The sequence below is a fragment of the Cajanus cajan genome, chromosome 11 (genome assembly GCF_000230855.2).
Source record: "Cajanus cajan strain Asha chromosome 11, NIPB_CcT2T_4, whole genome shotgun sequence".
Taxonomy (NCBI): domain Eukaryota; kingdom Viridiplantae; phylum Streptophyta; class Magnoliopsida; order Fabales; family Fabaceae; genus Cajanus; species Cajanus cajan.
Genome location: NC_138527.1, coordinates 4,789,091 through 4,805,732, shown reverse-complemented (window position 1 = coordinate 4,805,732; position 16,642 = coordinate 4,789,091). Strand labels below are relative to the sequence as shown.

At 39.8% G+C, this 16,642-nt stretch overlaps 2 protein-coding genes across 2 annotated transcripts; both read left to right on the top strand.

Moving 5' to 3' along the window:
* Positions 1-42: 42 nt before the first annotated feature.
* LOC145953085 (uncharacterized) lies at positions 43-4,235 on the top strand. The gene is made up of 5 exons (XM_083066696.1): positions 43-1,023; positions 1,117-1,239; positions 2,072-2,872; positions 3,633-3,817; positions 3,996-4,235. The coding sequence occupies exons 1-3, from the start codon at positions 526-528 to the stop codon at positions 2,090-2,092; spliced, it is 642 nt and encodes a 213-aa protein (XP_082922822.1). The 5' UTR covers positions 43-525; the 3' UTR covers positions 2,093-2,872; positions 3,633-3,817; positions 3,996-4,235.
* A 4,792-nt stretch (positions 4,236-9,027) lies between these two features.
* Positions 9,028-11,373, top strand: LOC145953071 (uncharacterized). Its single transcript, XM_083066669.1, has 2 exons — positions 9,028-9,987; positions 10,076-11,373. The coding sequence occupies exons 1-2, from the start codon at positions 9,524-9,526 to the stop codon at positions 10,236-10,238; spliced, it is 627 nt and encodes a 208-aa protein (XP_082922795.1). The 5' UTR covers positions 9,028-9,523; the 3' UTR covers positions 10,239-11,373.
* Positions 11,374-16,642: the final 5,269 nt, after the last annotated feature.

The window sequence follows — 16,642 nt, the reverse complement described above, 5'->3', positions numbered from 1 at the left end:
TAAAAAAATGTTCTCAAAATATGGAATAAGTAACAATTTTGTAAACTGTTGGCATTTTGTTTGACAACAATCATAAAACCGTTCCCAAAAGCACATATAGGCAACAATTTTGTAAACTGTTGACATTTTGTTTGACAACAATCATAAAACCGTTTCCAAAAACACATATAGGCAACAATTTTGTAAACTGTTGGCATTTTATTTGACAACAATCATAAAACCGTTCCCAAAAGCACATATAGGCAACAATTGATCAAAGGGTGCACTATTCTCTTTTCAATATTAATAAAACTATTCTTGCACTACTATGAAAAATACCTTCACACCCCCTTCCCCACCTCTTCACATACCCTTCCTCATCTCCCAACCCCACACCCCTTCTCTCTTCATCATCGCCGTCTCCGCCCCCTCCCTTGCCCTCTTCCCCTGCCTCCGCCACTCCACGCCGCCGCCTCTCTCCTCTTCAGTTGGCGCTCCCCCTGGCCAGACTTTGAATCAGGAAGTTGTTCTACATCGGGTTTACCTATGACCGTTGTAGAAGTGAAACCCCAGTACCTTCACACCCCTTCCCCACCTCTCCCCGCACCCTTCCTCATCTCCCAGCCCCACACCCCTTCCCTCCTCATCGTCGCCCTCTCCGCCTCCTCCCTCACCCTCTTTTGCCGCCTCCGTCAGTCCACCCCTGCCGCCTCCCTCCTCCTCCTGGAGCTCCCCCTTTCCCGCCAACTACGACGCCAACTCCCACCCTCCCTCCTTCGACGTCGCCCTCGCCTCCACCGCCCTCTCCCACGCGCACGCCAACGCGCTCTCGCCCTTCCTCTCCAAAATCCTTGCCAACCTCATGCGCCGTCTTCGCGACCCGGACTCCTCGGTGCGAGCTGCGTGCGCCGACTTTATCGCCGCACTGTCCATGCGCATCACCAGGCAGCCGTTCCCCTCCTTCCTCAAGCTGCTTGTCGAGGCGCTCTTCACGGAGCAGGAGCCGAGCTTGCAGGCCGCCGCCGCGCTCTACATCGCCTAATTGTAAACCCTAAACCCCTAATTACTAGAAGCTTATGATTTGTATTCTTCCTTTCTTTTCATATCTCGTTCATAACTCTTTGGCCTTGATTATAGGTTTCTAGTGCAAGCTTTGATGATGCAAAAGTAGCTGCTGAATTCAATAGGCTTTCTCAGGCATTTGTTGCCGGAGCTACTTCACATTGTCCATCATTACCCCTTACAACTCTGGTTGTTCAGGTATCAGTCCTTCTACTCCAAGTTTCTTTTGTAAGACATTGTAGTTGTAATTGTATGTAATGTATTAATGTACTAATTTTTGTACATATGCATATCTATGTAATATAATTAGAAGGATAATGATGTTTCTGTTCCAGTGTTTGCTAGATAGTAGCATGTTATTATATCCCTCTCCCGCTCCCAGTGTCAGTAGGTTAGGTTCCTTCTAATATCTTAATTACTATTTGCAATACAGAGATTTACCCTTCATTATAAATATAAAATTGAAAGATATCAGTGAAAGAAGTTATTATAATTAAATTTTGTGGAAAAAGAACAGGTGGCCAAATTAGTGGATGATGCATATAGGTCAGTGTTAGCAACAACACTCTTGATAATATTTTCTTCTAGCTTTGGTATGGTTCAGATCCATGCAGTAGGTATATTCTTGGAATTAATTGACATTTAATTGATTAATTTTAGGGTAAAAAATGAATTGAAACAAGAATTGGGATAGAGCTTTAGAAATTGATGATAGGTCTGATTAGAAAACTTGTGGATTAGTTGTTTTTATTGAATTTATTTCTCTTTATCAATTTGCAGGTGAACATACCAAGAGAGTAGGCTATTGTGTCTCTCTGTTTTATTTGTCTTTTAATGTATTGTTTAGGTATAAAATGATAAGTACTACCAACCGAGTGATGCATATTCATGATAGGTTATGTTGTTTAACTTGAGTTATTTTTGGTACCTGTTCTTTACTATCAACATCATCTTTTAATTCAAGCTGGTTCACAAAATATTACTAATAGTAGGTGTTTATCATACTTCTGATTCCACCGCTTTATAATAGAACATAGGTTGTGTTGGATGATGCAAAAAAACTCCAGAAGTTATTGCAATGGATGAAGCATCTAAAGGACTAAGAACTCAAGATCAAACAGTGACTAAAGTGGATGGATTAGAAGATTTTTGGAGCAGCAGCACCTTTGAATTAGACCATAGTGCAGCTCAGTCAGAGAGAAGCATTTATGATCCTCAAAGCAGTGGAGGCAGTCAAAGTGGTCCTCCTGAATTTATCAACCATGGCAAGTTTACTCTTATATGTTTTATTATTTGTTGGATCCTCAATTGTCATTTTTGGCACTTTTGTTTTTGCAGCTTAGCTGATATGGCAGCCAATCCTTAATTCATTTTTTGTTGATTAATGATTCATTTTCCTTGCTGCTTAATTTTGCCCGTAGTTAATTATTCATGCAATTTGATTGTTCTTGGGTTTCCGGTATTTTGGTTGTGGGTAATTGAATGTTGATTAATTTGTTTGATGGAATTGGCATCTTTTTTGTGTGGGTATTTAATTTGGGTGAATTGCTGCACCAGCTGCTGTATTTAATTTGTTGTACGAGTGCTAGGAATATTTTAATAGTATTGTGACATGATTGTTGTGTGATTAGCATTTATGTGGGCAGTGGGCTGTTTTCCAAGTTGATAATGGAGGTGCGTAGTGTGTGGTGTTAGTGAATTAACTAATGGGGGAGGATTGTATAATACTAGAATAGGAAAATGTATGGTAAGTTGCAAGTCTGTGTCAGCGGAACACCCCTCGCCTAAATCCTGAGGAGTCAGAGGCACATTGGTTTAAATTACTTGACTCGTGAGTTTAATATCAATATACATTTCCCTATTTATTAATTTATTTGTGAGACTTAACTACATGAATTCCCTGTCCCAAACCAAAAAAAATAATCATGATAAATGAACTTATATGGTATGTAGTGCATAATATACATGATGAGATGCATAAGGAAAAAACTAGTTCATAATATACATTATGTGGCTGTTGCATGGCTTGTTTAACATACAAAAATGAAATGGTAGAAAGCTAGAAGCAACATTGAGGTGTTCCACTCCAGATGATGAATAGATATTTGCATAATTTACAGGCATGATTTTCAATTGCTCTGGATAATCACTAATCACTTAAAGTAACTTGTAATATGAATTATAGAGGCTATGATAACGGTGAACATTATTATTTTCATGAGTAGGGCTTAACCAAGAAATGACATGCCTTTTTTTTAAGGGACCCCCTTTCTTGCATTTTAGACTATAGCCCTGATTCTACTCCTAAATGAGGATTGGTCCAGATACTCTCATGGTTTTACCCCAAAAAGGAAAAGAGTATACCAGTGATTTTATTTTTTTCACTTTTGTGAAAATATAGCTGTGTTTTTTTCATGTAAAATGGGTAAAACAAAACTTTTTGACCATAAGGTGACAGAATTCTATGACTCTCTAATGTAGTAATCAAATGAACAAAATGTCTGAAGAACAAGCTTCCCAAAAATTTTGTTCTGGACATTTGGGAGCTCTTGCTGTGGTAACAACCCTTTTTTCCTTTCATTGTCATTCAGGTTTTGTGACCCATTGATAGATTCATATGTTGAAGAAAGAGCGCATGAAAATAAGAGTTATTTTGGAATGCTAACTGGATCAGCAGATTCACAAGTGGACAAAGACACCTATAAAAGCAGTTGAAAAATTTCAAAGTCCCAGAATGGTCATATCATGAGAAAATTGTTATCCTGGTCATGATAAGGTATAATTTATTCCTTTGTCAAGTTCTAAATTATATTTTAATTCATTTCATTTGCGTATACCAAACCAGTTACAAAAGTTTTCTTATGTATAACTAGCTTTAACTCATTTAATTGTTGGAGATTGATTGGGGATTAATTCTATAAGTTTTCTAAGTGAAAAAATATATTTATGTGCAGGAAAGACTTGATAATGAAGATCAGCCTTATGATGATGAAGAGACTGAATGATGTTACTTACATGGATGGATGACTAGCCTTATAATTTGTTTTATTATTTTTTGAGGGTGAAATCAATTTTTTTATTGAGCACATGAGAAATGTCTTCTTGAAGTAAAGGATGTACAAGAGGATTATCAATCCAAAATAATGTATAGTTCTTCTTATTAATATGAGTTGTTTAATATACTATTTGTATTATAATTATAGGTGCGTATTATATATATATGATTTTACACGATAAAGTAAAATTTAGACAATATTTTAGACAACATTAAAAAAATGTTAAATCCAGTCTAAATTTTTAAATTTAGACAACGTTGGGCGTTTATTTAGACACTATTTACAAAATTTTAGCTTAAATTTAGTCTAAATTGTTACCTATATTATCTCATTGACAACCTTAAAAAAATGTTCCTTGATGTCACTAGCAACGGTCATAAAAGTGTTGCCTATAAAAATAGACTACATTTCTAAAATCGTTCTTTAAAAATTAATAGTGTTGCCTTAAATTAAAAAAAAACCGTTGCCACTGAAGATCATGAAAACCGTTCTTGAAAGTTTAGGTAACGGTTTTTTTGACATCGTGGGCACAGGCCAAAAAACCGTTGCATATTGAAATAGGCAACGGTTGATAAATCCACGCTTGAAAAACCGTTGCCAAACCGTTCCTTAAACTTTTAGGAACGGTTTTTTGGCTTTCAACAACGTTTTTTTATTGTTGCCATAGATAAGAAATGTTGTAGTGTAATTTTGTAAAAAAAATGTAGAGTTGATTTATTTCCTAAAAATTTAATCTAATGGTTAAATCATTGAATTTTAATGTAGTGTATGGGTTATTATTGAGTGGAGTAACTCCACTAAGTGTTATTCTTGAAGTGAACCCCTCATTCTGTCTCTCTCTCCTCTCTCTCTCTCTCTCTCTATATATATATATATATAGAAAATTCATTTAATGCTCATAGGAGTGTCATTAGGCATGGCAATCTAACCCGCCCCCGTGGGTACCCGCCCGAACCCGCCCCGATTTGGATGGGGAAAACCCGTGTTTATCGGGTTCGGGTTCGGGTTCGGGTTTTCCCCGATTGATAAAATCGGGGGCGGGGGCGGGGGCGGGGATGTTAATACCCACCCCGCCCCCGTCCCCATACCCGCCCCCCGCCCCCCGCCCCGCTTAATAATATAATTAAAAAATTATTTTTATATATATAAACCAAAATTATAAATATTTATATGTAAAAATTTATATTATTTTATTTTTCTTTTATTTTTTTTAAATTGTTCATATTTATTTTAAAGAAAAAAAGAAGAAAAAATAAAATAAAAGCGGGGGCGGGGGCGGGGCGGGGAAACCCGAACCCCGCCGGGGGTGAGGATGGGGACCTAGATTTTATCCCCGGCGGGTATCGGGGGCGGGGGCGGGGGCGGTTTAAATTTGCGGGGGCGGGGGCGGGGGACGTAAAACCCGCCCCCGCCCCGCCCCGTTGCCATGCCTAAGTGTCATAGGAGAAAATAAATTAAAATCGTTATAATTATTAATTTTGTCTTATTATATGCATCAGAAATGAATATTCTTGAAAATAGAAGGTGGATGGATAATAGAGTGGATTGTCATAGAAGTATCACAAAAGAATTTATTGTCGGAATTAATGAATTTGTGAATTTTGCTTTGGAACACGATGAACATGATATTGGACAAGGGAAGATTAGGTGCCCTTGTAAGAAATGTAAGTGTAGGAGATATGAAACACCTGACTTAGTAAGGGTGCATCTTTGCAAGAAAGGATTCATGACTAACATTATCATTGGACAAATCATGGTGAACCAATGCCCCCAATTCCTCCTATGGTTGTAGATCAATCATATTATGCTAATAATGGGCCTAGGGAAATGTTTGATAATTATCAACAATTGGTCATGGATGCTGCTAGAACAGAAATTGGCACCCACCTTGACCAACATGATGATGACAACAACAACATAATGATGGAAGATCCAAACGTAGAAGCATAAAAATTCTTTCAAATGTTGAAGGATGCACAATCTCCTTTATGGGATGGTTGTGATAAATATTCTATATTGTCCGCTTCTTTAAGAGCTTTAACTTTGAAAATAGACTATGGTTTATCCGAAGGATGTTTTAATGAATGGATGGAATTTATGGGAGATATAATTCCAGATGGCAATTGTTTGCCTAAAAATATTTACCAAGCAAAGAAAATAGTTGCTGAATTAGGGTTAGGAAGTATGAAAATTGATTGTTGTCCAAGTGGATGTATGTTGTACTACAAGGAAAATGAGATGCTCCAAAATTGTAAAGTTTGTCAAAGGCAGCGGTATAAATGCTTTACAAGACGAGGTAATGACAAAGTAGTGCCACTTAAAAGTATGTGGTACTTCCCGCTTGTTCCTAGGTTGAAACGATTGTATTCTTCAATGCAAACAGCTCATGAAATGAAATGGCATCATACTCATCAAAGACAACCTGGTTCTTTATCTCATCCCTCAGATGCAGAAGCTTGGAGACACTTTGATGAAACATGGTCTGATTTTTCTCAAGAGGCTCGAAATGTTTGATTAGGGTTGTGTGCTAATGGCTTTGCTCCATTTGACAAAACTATTAGGACTTATTCTTGTTGGCCTGTAATTGTTACTCCTTATAATTTGCTGCCGTGGTTGTCTATGAGAAGAGAGTTCATGTTCTTAACCATTATAAATCCTGGGCCATCCAACCTAAAGAATAAAGTTGATGTGTACTTGCGCCCCCTTATAGATGAATTGAAAGTGATGTGGGATGATGGAGTTATGACTTATGATGTGTCCTTGAAGCAAAATTTTTTGATGAGAGCAGCTTTGATGTGGACGATCAATGATTTTCCAGCCTATGGGATGTTAAGTAGTTGGATGAAAATGGGAAGACTTGCTTGCCCAATTTGTATGGAAAATAATCGAGGGTTTAGCCTTGCATGTAGTAAAAAGACATTATGGTTTGATTGCAATCGTCGATTCTTACCACAAGATCATCCATATAGAAGGAATAAGACTTCATTTACAAAAGGCAAAGTTGAGGTTCTAACTCCTCCACGAAGGTTGAGTGGTCAAGAAATATGGGAAAGGGTGCAACATCTACCAAGTACTGAAGAATCCCAAGAACAAAATCCATCAAGCTATGGGAAAGAGCACAATTGGACAAAATGAAGTATTTTTTGGGAATTACCATATTGGAAGACAAATCTTCTTCGACATAATCTTGATGTGATGCACATTGAGAGAAATGTATTTCTCAATATTTTGTTCATAGTCATGGATACCAAAGGAAAAACAAAGGATACTATCAAATCTAGAAAGGACTTAGAAGTTCATTGTAAGCGTAGAGGTTTAGAACTACATGTCGGCAGGACTTGGAACCTTGTAAAGCCAAAGGCACAATATACATTAACCAAACAACAAAGACTAGCTGTTTGTCAATGGGTATAAGTCTCAAGCTTCCAGATGGTTATGCTTTCAATTTGAGTAGGTGTGTTGACTTGAGGGAAGCAAAGTTATTTGGCATGAAAAGTCATGATTGTCATGTGTTTATGCAATGTTTGATTTCACTCGCATTCAAAGTGTTGCCTAAGCCTATATGGAACACTCTTACTGAGTTTAGTCAATTCTTTAGAGAAATTACTTCGTCCTTGCTTTTAGAAGAGAAGTTGTGTGTGTTAGAAGATAACATTCCAATCATAATGTGCAAACTAGAACAAATATTCCCTCCAAGTTTTTTTGACTCAATGGAACATCTACCAATTCATTTAGCATATGAAGCAAGAGTTGGTGGCCCGGTTCAATATAGATGGATGTATCCATTTGAAAGGTTAGTTATTATTAATATTGAATCTATTACAACATCCTTATTTTTTTTTTTGCTTGAATTTTAAGACTTACTTTTTCCATAGGTTTATAGGATCGTTAAAAAAGAAAGTTACAAACCAAGCTTATGTGGAAGGCTCAATTTGTAAAGCATATTTACTTGAGGAGATGTCGACATTTGCATCATATTATTATCCTTCCCATATTCCATCAAGGAGAACAAGAGTGTCACGAAATGATGATGGTGAACAATCTTCTTCATATCCTCGATTGTCAATTTTCAATTATCCATGTCGTCTTTTTGGGAAACGTATCAATTCTACCTTGGAAGAGAAGGAAATGGAAGTTGCACATTTGTATGTGCTTTTAAATTGTCCTGAGGTGGTTCCTTACTTAAAGTAAGTATATTTAATATAAACATCGTGTGATAAATTTAAATCAGACTTGAAAATGATTAAATCCTCATCTTGGATATACAGTATGTACTCGTATTTGTTACGGGAATTGAACCCTGAGATAAATGAAGCCAACCTAGACAAGGAAATTTCCATGAACTTTTCTACTTGGTTTAAAACACATGTACGTGAAATTATTATTTTATTTCAAACAAGGTACCTTATTTTATTATCTTTGACTAACAAAGTATCAAATGTAGGCGCTTAACCCTGATAATGCAATTGATGATGTGCTTTTAAGGAGTTTGGCATGGGGCCCTATTAGAAAAGTAACAAAATGGCCTAATTGTGCTATCAATGGATACAAGTTTGTAACTAAATCCCAAAATGAGGGAATGAGTACAACAAACCATCATGTTTGTGTGCGAGGAGGCCAATATGAAGTAATGGAAAATGATTATTATGGAGTGTTAATTGATATTTGTGAATTGGAGTACACTGGGTGGCCTAACAAAAAGTTGGTTTTATTTAAATGTGACTGTTTGATTCCAGTTCTCAAGGGACAAAAATAGATATTTATGGCAATGTTGAAATAAAAAAATCTAGGAGATATCATAGCTATGATCCTTTTATACTAGCTCAACAAGCAGAATAAGTGTATTTTACATCTTTTCCTGAAGGACAACAAGGTTGGTTTGGTGTCATAAAAACCAAGGCACGCAATATAATTCAATCATTAGGAAATGATAAATTTGAAACAAATGTTGCTTACCAAGATGATGATCTACAACAAATGCCTTTAGTTATTTCAAATGATGATATTCAACAAAGTCTTGTTGATATTATGGGCATAGCAGAGGAAGTTCCAAATGACATAGAAGAAGAAGAAGAAAAAGAAGAAGAAGAAGAAGAAGACATACAATTGACATCAAGTAATGAAGATGATTATGATGAAACTTATGAAGATATAGATTCAAATTAACTTAATCTCATGTTTCATATTGACTCTTTTATGTAATAGAAGAAGAAGAATTAACTTAATTTCATGTTTCATATTTACCTCAAGTAATGTTGTAATTTTTGTTGATATGGGTACATTAATAGACTTTGATGTCATAATCTTGTGGTTGTTGTGGATATGCATATATTACTATATAGTAGGTATTATTTGTTAATCTTGAACTTATTATTGATGTCTTAATAAACTTCATTTCTTAATGTTGTACATTGTGTATATAGATTATGAGTAATAACATGACTGATAGAGGAAGAGGGACAGACACTGGTAGAGGTATTAGTAGAGGTAGGGGAAGAGGGAGAGGTAGAGGTACGACCATTGTGCCACCACCTTTTACTTCTCAGCCAACACATTCTATTGGAGAACCCCCACATTGTACTACACAACCTACACATGCTTCCACCTCCCAAACACCTACAACTCCCCAAAGTAACCAAGCTACACCTACCCCTCATGTTACTTCCACTTCCCAACCACATTTAGTTCCTCAAACTAACCAGTCTATACCTACCCCTCCTGTTTCTTTAACACAATCCCCAAATATGACTGAAACACCACAGACAAATCCCTCTATTGATGCTACTGGTAGTCCAATTGTTGGATCATCATCCTCTATTGATCCATCTTTAGAAATTGGAAGTGTAGACTCTGATGGACGTATTTGGATTCGTCCAGGTCCACAAAACACGTAAGTATTAATAATTCTTTTCTTTTAAATCAATATAAACATGTTTCGTGTTATAAGTTATTTTAATTCTTCTATTTTATTTTTATAGATTTGACCCACCAATTCACCCTACCCGTGAAATTTCAAGAATAATCAAAGGCAAGTTTGAAGGGTCATGTGAATCATATGGAGAGGTTAAAAGCACTAATGAAGGTGTGGCAAACATGTGGTTTGAAGAGTTTCAGTATAAAGAACTACAAATATTAAAATAACCATTTTATATTTTCATTGCATTAAATTTCTCATTGTTTAAATTTAATTTTATAAATTTTTGATGTAGAGAAAGTTCAAGTGGCTGCCTGATCATGATTCACAAATAAGAAGAGCATTTGACCATAAAGCATCTGAAGGGTTTTCAAATGCTATGTATAGGGTGTGACGAGGCATTGATCTAGGGAGTTGGATTCCAAAGCAAAAACGTGTAGAACTTGAACAAAAATGGAATGATGAGAACTGGAAAAAAAAGTCAAGGACTAATACTAATAATAGAAATTCTCCTGATGGTTCATTGCATACTGGAAGATCCATTCCTACTTCTGAGCATTTTAAGAGATTGGTAAGTAATATTTACTTATTCTTTTAAGGAGCAAAATTTAAAATTAAACTGAATTACTTTTTGTTCCTTCAGAAAATAGCTCCAGATATGACTTGTCGCCACCCGCCGAAACAGACCTTGGCATTCGCGACGATGGTCTGACTCTTTTTAAAGTTTTGGAAAATGATGGATTGTTAGAATGACTTATTCCCAAAACTGAGACCTCGTCGAACTAACAATTTTATTAAATGAGTCACTAATCCATGTTAATCCCAAGCGGGACCCTCCATGGATTAGTGGTTTTCGCAAAGTAGGGTTCTTGGAGTCGCCACCAATGTTTTACTCAAAACATTGGAAAAAGGGATAAGGCTATTGATTTCATAAATCAACTTTGGCCATTACAACCAGAGTCGGGTAAGGGAGTCGGTTATGTGCGGGGAAGGTGTTAGCACCCCACAACGCCCCTTTCGGGTTCCCTATAACGGATTATTTCATAAATAACAGTGTAAAATTACTAAATTACCCCTATTTATTATAAACGGCTATGAATAAGATATCTACATGATGAATAAATTAAACATGCGATGCAACAATCAGAAAGCAATAAAAGGAAGGATTTTGAAGAAGAAACCTTTGAAGCATGCTTTTATATATTCAAATGTTAGGAGGCTTTTTGGCGCTCCCTCCCACTACACGCTCGCTAGCTCCTTCCCTAAAAATTAATCCTTACTATGGAAATCAAAAAGATTTCCCTTCGACTAGTTCGAATTCTCAAGCTAAATGCTCAGAACTCAAGAACTTCGTCGGATCGGCTCTCGGAGAGAATTCTAGGGCAGAACACTGCTCAAAAACCCCAGAATACTCAAGAAGAGAGTCCAAGAAGTGTGGAAAAGTGTGGAATGACGTCCAAATGACGTCCTATATATAGGAGTGAGGCGCAGTACGGCCTCTGACATCAATACGGCCCGTACTGAAGTTTTGAACTACAGTACGGCCGTATTGGTTTCAGTACGGCCGTACTGAAGTTCAAAAACTTCAGTATGGCCGTATTGGCTTCAGTACGGCCGTATTGTAGTTCAAATTGTTCAGTACGGCCGTACTGAACTTCTAGGAGGCCGTATTGAGCTTCAATCCTTCCACAGCCTTATTTTAAGCTACTCTAAGACTTCTAAACCTACGAATAATCATCCTAGGGTCTTCCAGGGTCTTCCAGGAGTCCTTCCAGCTGACTTTCCTTTGGTCTTCGAGAGTCTTCGAGTCTTATTTCCGACCCGGACAATTTTAGGGGTCTACAGCTGCCCCCCCTTTACTTAGTCAAACAGCTTTTTGGTGTACCGTTTGACAAGTAAAGGAGTTGACCCAATTGTCCGGGGAATAAGCCATCCTTCCGACTTGTAGTGTCTTCCGGTGGAAAATTGTTGAGTAGCCTCTCCAGGTTGAGTATTAGTCGTCGCCTCTCCAGGCTCGTTGCATACCTCGGTGTTTCTGACAACCTTGGTAGCGTGAGTACCGCCTCTCCAGGCTCAACTTCACTCGACGCCCGAGCTGGAAGTTGCATACCTCCGTGTTTCTGACGACGGGGTAGTGTGAGTATTAGTCGTCGCCTCTCCAGGCTCGTTGCATACCTCGGTGTTTCTGACAACCTTGGTAGCATGAGTTTGCCCTCTCCAGGGTCAGCTTCACTCGACGCCCGAGCCGGAAGCTGCATACCTCCGTGATTCTGGTCACTTTGGTAGCGTGAGTTTGCCCTCTCCAGGGTCAACTTCACTTGACGCCCGAGCTGGAAGTTGCATACCTCCGTGTTTCTGACGACGGGGTAGTGTGAGTATTAGTCGTCGCCTCTCCAGGCTCGTTGCATACCTCGGTGTTTCTGACAACCTTGGTAGCATGAGTTTGCCCTCTCCAGGGTCAGCTTCACTCGACGCCCGAGCTGGAAGCTGCATACCTCCGTGATTCTGGTCACTTTGGTAGCGTGAGTTTGCCCTCTCCAGGGTCAACTTCACTCGACGCCCGAGCTGGAAGTTGCATAGCTCCGTGTTTCTGACGACGGGGTAGTGTGAGTATTAGTCGTCGCCTCTCCAGGCTCGTTGCATACCTCGGTGTTTCTGATAACCTTGGTAGCATGAGTTTGCCCTCTCCAGGGTCAGCTTCACTCGACGCCCGAGCCGGAAGCTGCATACCTCCGTGTTTCTGACGACGGGGTAGTGTGAGTTTGCCCTCTCCAGGGATTTGTGATGGTTTTGTCTCCACAGTCCACGATGCTGCTTCGACGGTTTGTTTTCGATTTTGATGCCGCTGAGGGCTGGATAATGCAGGGATCCGTCTAGGGGATGTGCAGTTACTCATAGGTTCTTGTGTCCCAACTTTCCATTGCGTAGTTGGTGCCCATTGGGGAATTTCTGATTCCTTGGGGTGTAGATACAAAGATGCTCTTTCTGAGATGAGCGGTGCCTTATGATTGGCTGACGTCCTTTCGACGTTGGTGGAGTATCCCGGTTATCCTTATTCGGGTGACTCTTTTGATTTTCCGGTTTTGTTGCCTCTGCGTAGGCTGTTATCCACTGGGGGATTTTGTCGTTGATTTTGATTAGCCTCTTCTGTTAGGCGGATCATCTTGACGTTTAATGATTGGCTCGATGCCGAATTCCGCTTTGGGGAATGATTATTGATCTTTTCGATTTTTCTCTTTTTTGGAGGAGTGCCTCTGAGTAGGCGAATGTGAATTGAGGATTTTATGTATCCCAAAGTATTATTTAGAAAGCCTCTGCAGGCTTAGCTTCACTCTTCGCTTGAGTTGGAAAGCTATCTTCCACTGAGGAAGTCAGAGTCCTTTGACTCGGATATTCTGTTTGGATGATCATGCTTCCATTGGGGAATTTTGCTGATCTTGCTTTGATAGCTCTTACTGGGGATTTGACCCACGAGAGTGAGCTGAGAAGTCTCTGGGGAGTATTATTTCGGCAAGCCTCTCCAGGCTCAGTTATTCTGTATGATTGGGGAGTATTATTTCGGCAAGCCTCTCCAGGCTCAGTTATTCTGTACAATGCGGTTGATTTTCTGAATCTCTGTCTTTTTTGTTGATTTCAGTTTTTTCTGTATTTTTGCCTTTTTGTTGATTTCGACTTTTTTTGTATTTTTGCCTTTTTTGTTGATTTTGGCTTTTTCTGTATTTTTGCCTTTTTTGTTGATTTTGGCTTTTTCTGTACAGAATTTAAAGTGCTAAAGAATTTGGATTCAAAAGTGAAAATTTTCATTTATTAAGTAGAATGAAATTTGTACAATGGAAATGAAGAAAGTGGGACACAGCCCAATCAAACAAATACACAAAAAGCAAGAAAAATATCCGGTCTTCACTCCTCTGCCGGCGGGTCCTGTGGAGGGTCTGGGAAGCGACTGTGCAGCCAGACCAACAGGCTATCGAAATCCTGTCTGAGGGCGTTGATGCCGTACTATGCAACATCGAATCGAGTGTCGACGCTCTGTTGTAAGGCACCGATGCTGTGCTGAACGGTATCAAATCGAGTATCAATGCTCTGCTGCAAGGCGTCGAAGCGAGCATCGAAATAGGCCCTGTCCTGCTGCGAGGTGCTGGCCTCTGGCTACGGGTCCACGTCACCCGGGAGCTCGATGTTCTCGAAGAGCTCGCTAAAGGTGTCGTGTGTGGTCGCCCGTACAAATTGCCTCCCTGCCCTGGCAATGATCTTCATGTTGATCAAGGTGGCGACATTAATGGGCTTGGGCGCCAAATCCCCTGCGTCTATGCCATCGGGGCACCCCCAAGTCTCGGCGAGTCGCGAAAGTAGCGTGGAGACCATGATGTACCCTCGCCGAGCGTCGCTTCCCTCCCTTGCCCCCAGATTCTTTATGTGCTCGAGGAAAAAGAATCTGGGGTTGGCCTTCTGTCCAGTGACCATGCAATAGAGAGCCAGTAGATCCTGTCGTGTCACTGACTCTGGGCTCTTTGGTCTGGCATGGATGGAGCCGGTGACCAGCTTGTGGCAGTTGCGGAGCGCTATCGGGAGCCGAGTACCCTTCACTCCGGCGTGGTAGTCCAACTGACCCGTAAGCTCTCTCCACATTTCGTTCGTGGTTAGACTATCGGGGCACTCGCAGATGGCATCCCGATACTCCAGCTGATCAGCTCGCTGGAAGAAGCCAGCCTGGATGTTGAATTCGTCCAGCGTTAGGGAGCGGTATCCTCCCATCATCCAAAAGTCCACTGAGTAGACCGTCGCACCATAACTGTTCGTCGACTCTGTCATGCCGACGGTAGCTAGGAACTCCTTCGTTGCTGTCGGATAGATCTGAGGGTGGGGATCAAGGAGGAATCCCCATCCTATGGCGTTGATGTAGCCTCGGACCTCGTCCTCCCATTCCATCGCCCGGAGGATGGTGAAGTCAAGCGATCTTGACGGTTGGAATACGAACGACTCTAGGAGTTCAAGCCTTTCTTGATGTCGCGCGGTCATCTCGATTTGCGCGGGGTCCCTGTGCCTCTTTCTTGATGATTCGGCCATTTCTCAGATTTTGGGGAGATCTCAGACACACTCACAAAGAAGGTATGCAAAGGAGTGAAGAATGTTGTGCAGAAATGAGAGGGGAAGGGGCCTATTTATAGAAAAATTTATGTCAGTACGGCCCGTATTGAATTCAATACGGCCGTACTGACTTGGCCGTTAGTGTGCAAAACGGGGGACCAATACGGGCCGTATTGGATTCAATACGCCCGTATTGGTGTGTCTGTTGAGGTCAATACGGGCATATTTCATTCAGTACACCCGTATTGAACTGAAGGGTTGCCCGTAACCCTAATTTCAGTACAGGCGTACTGAACTGGGTACGAGCGTATTGAGCCTCTTTTTTTTTTTTTTTTTTTTAAATAAACAGAGAATAAGTGATCTTCCATTACACCTATCATCTGTATGCATGTATGCGGTATGATGCACCTAATTCTATTTGATTCATTTTTCAAAAGAATTAACCGATGCGTTTCTCTGTTTGGATTTTTGCCATTCCTCTAGCTGTGCGTTGCCGATTTCTGTAACCGAGGAATAATGCGTGTTATATTGAGATGGGCATCCTCAACCCAGTGATCCTCCCCTTCCTTTAGAAGACGTGTCAACCCTCCTATTGACCACTATATCTCCATGTTTCCACTAGATTATCCTAAAATCGTTTGGGACAAGAGAGAAAAGAAAGGAAAGATATTTTTGTTCTGAAGTTTGTGTTTTAGAGGGAATTTATTTTTCAAAAATGGTTTTTGTAAGAATGGTTGGTCAAGGTAGGCTTATGTGTTTAGGCTTGTTTGATTAAACACTTATGAAGTTAAGAAAATCTTGTTATTGACGTTGTGATTTTGACAACTTAGATGATTTCCCTTGAACCTTTCTTTTTGGATTCAACTCATGGTACCATCATGGATTTCTTTTGTTTTTTTTATAGTCCTTATTTTTGCCTAAAACACCCTTTTGTGGCGTTTTAGCGGACTTTTGTTTTTGTTCATTTTTGCAACCCTAACTTTTGCCTAGGTCACCCTTTCGTGGGATTCCTAGCGGGTCTTTTGCTCTTATTTTTGCGCAGCCCCCTTTTTGGGTTTCCTGCCGAGCTTCTTTTATTTTAAAGGATTTCTTTTTATCCATGATGGCACTTGTCGAGGCCAAGGGAAGGTGCTCCAAGTTGTCACACACACTTCCACATAAAAATGATGCGGGATTATTATTAAGACAATTTTAACCTCATTCATGTTTATTCAAACAGGGTGAAAAATAATGCGGTTTAGAAATTTATTGTAAGCAAGAAGAGAAGCAGTAAGAAATAATAAAGAATGATTTTATTATAATCATAATGGAAACATGTGCCCTATCGAGGCTCGGGGGTCGGGCTGTCCCCGAGAAGTAATCTCTAATAGTCATCAGGTCTATACATCCCTATCAGAAGGAGAAAAGCACTTGATGACGACGACCGGCCTTGACACTTGTGAACCGGCCTTCCTAAAGATCTGGCTTAAAGAACGTCGAGAAGGATCTTGGTTCCTCTTCGTCCTTTGATCTTTATTAGGGTTGTATCCTAACCCTTGTTTCC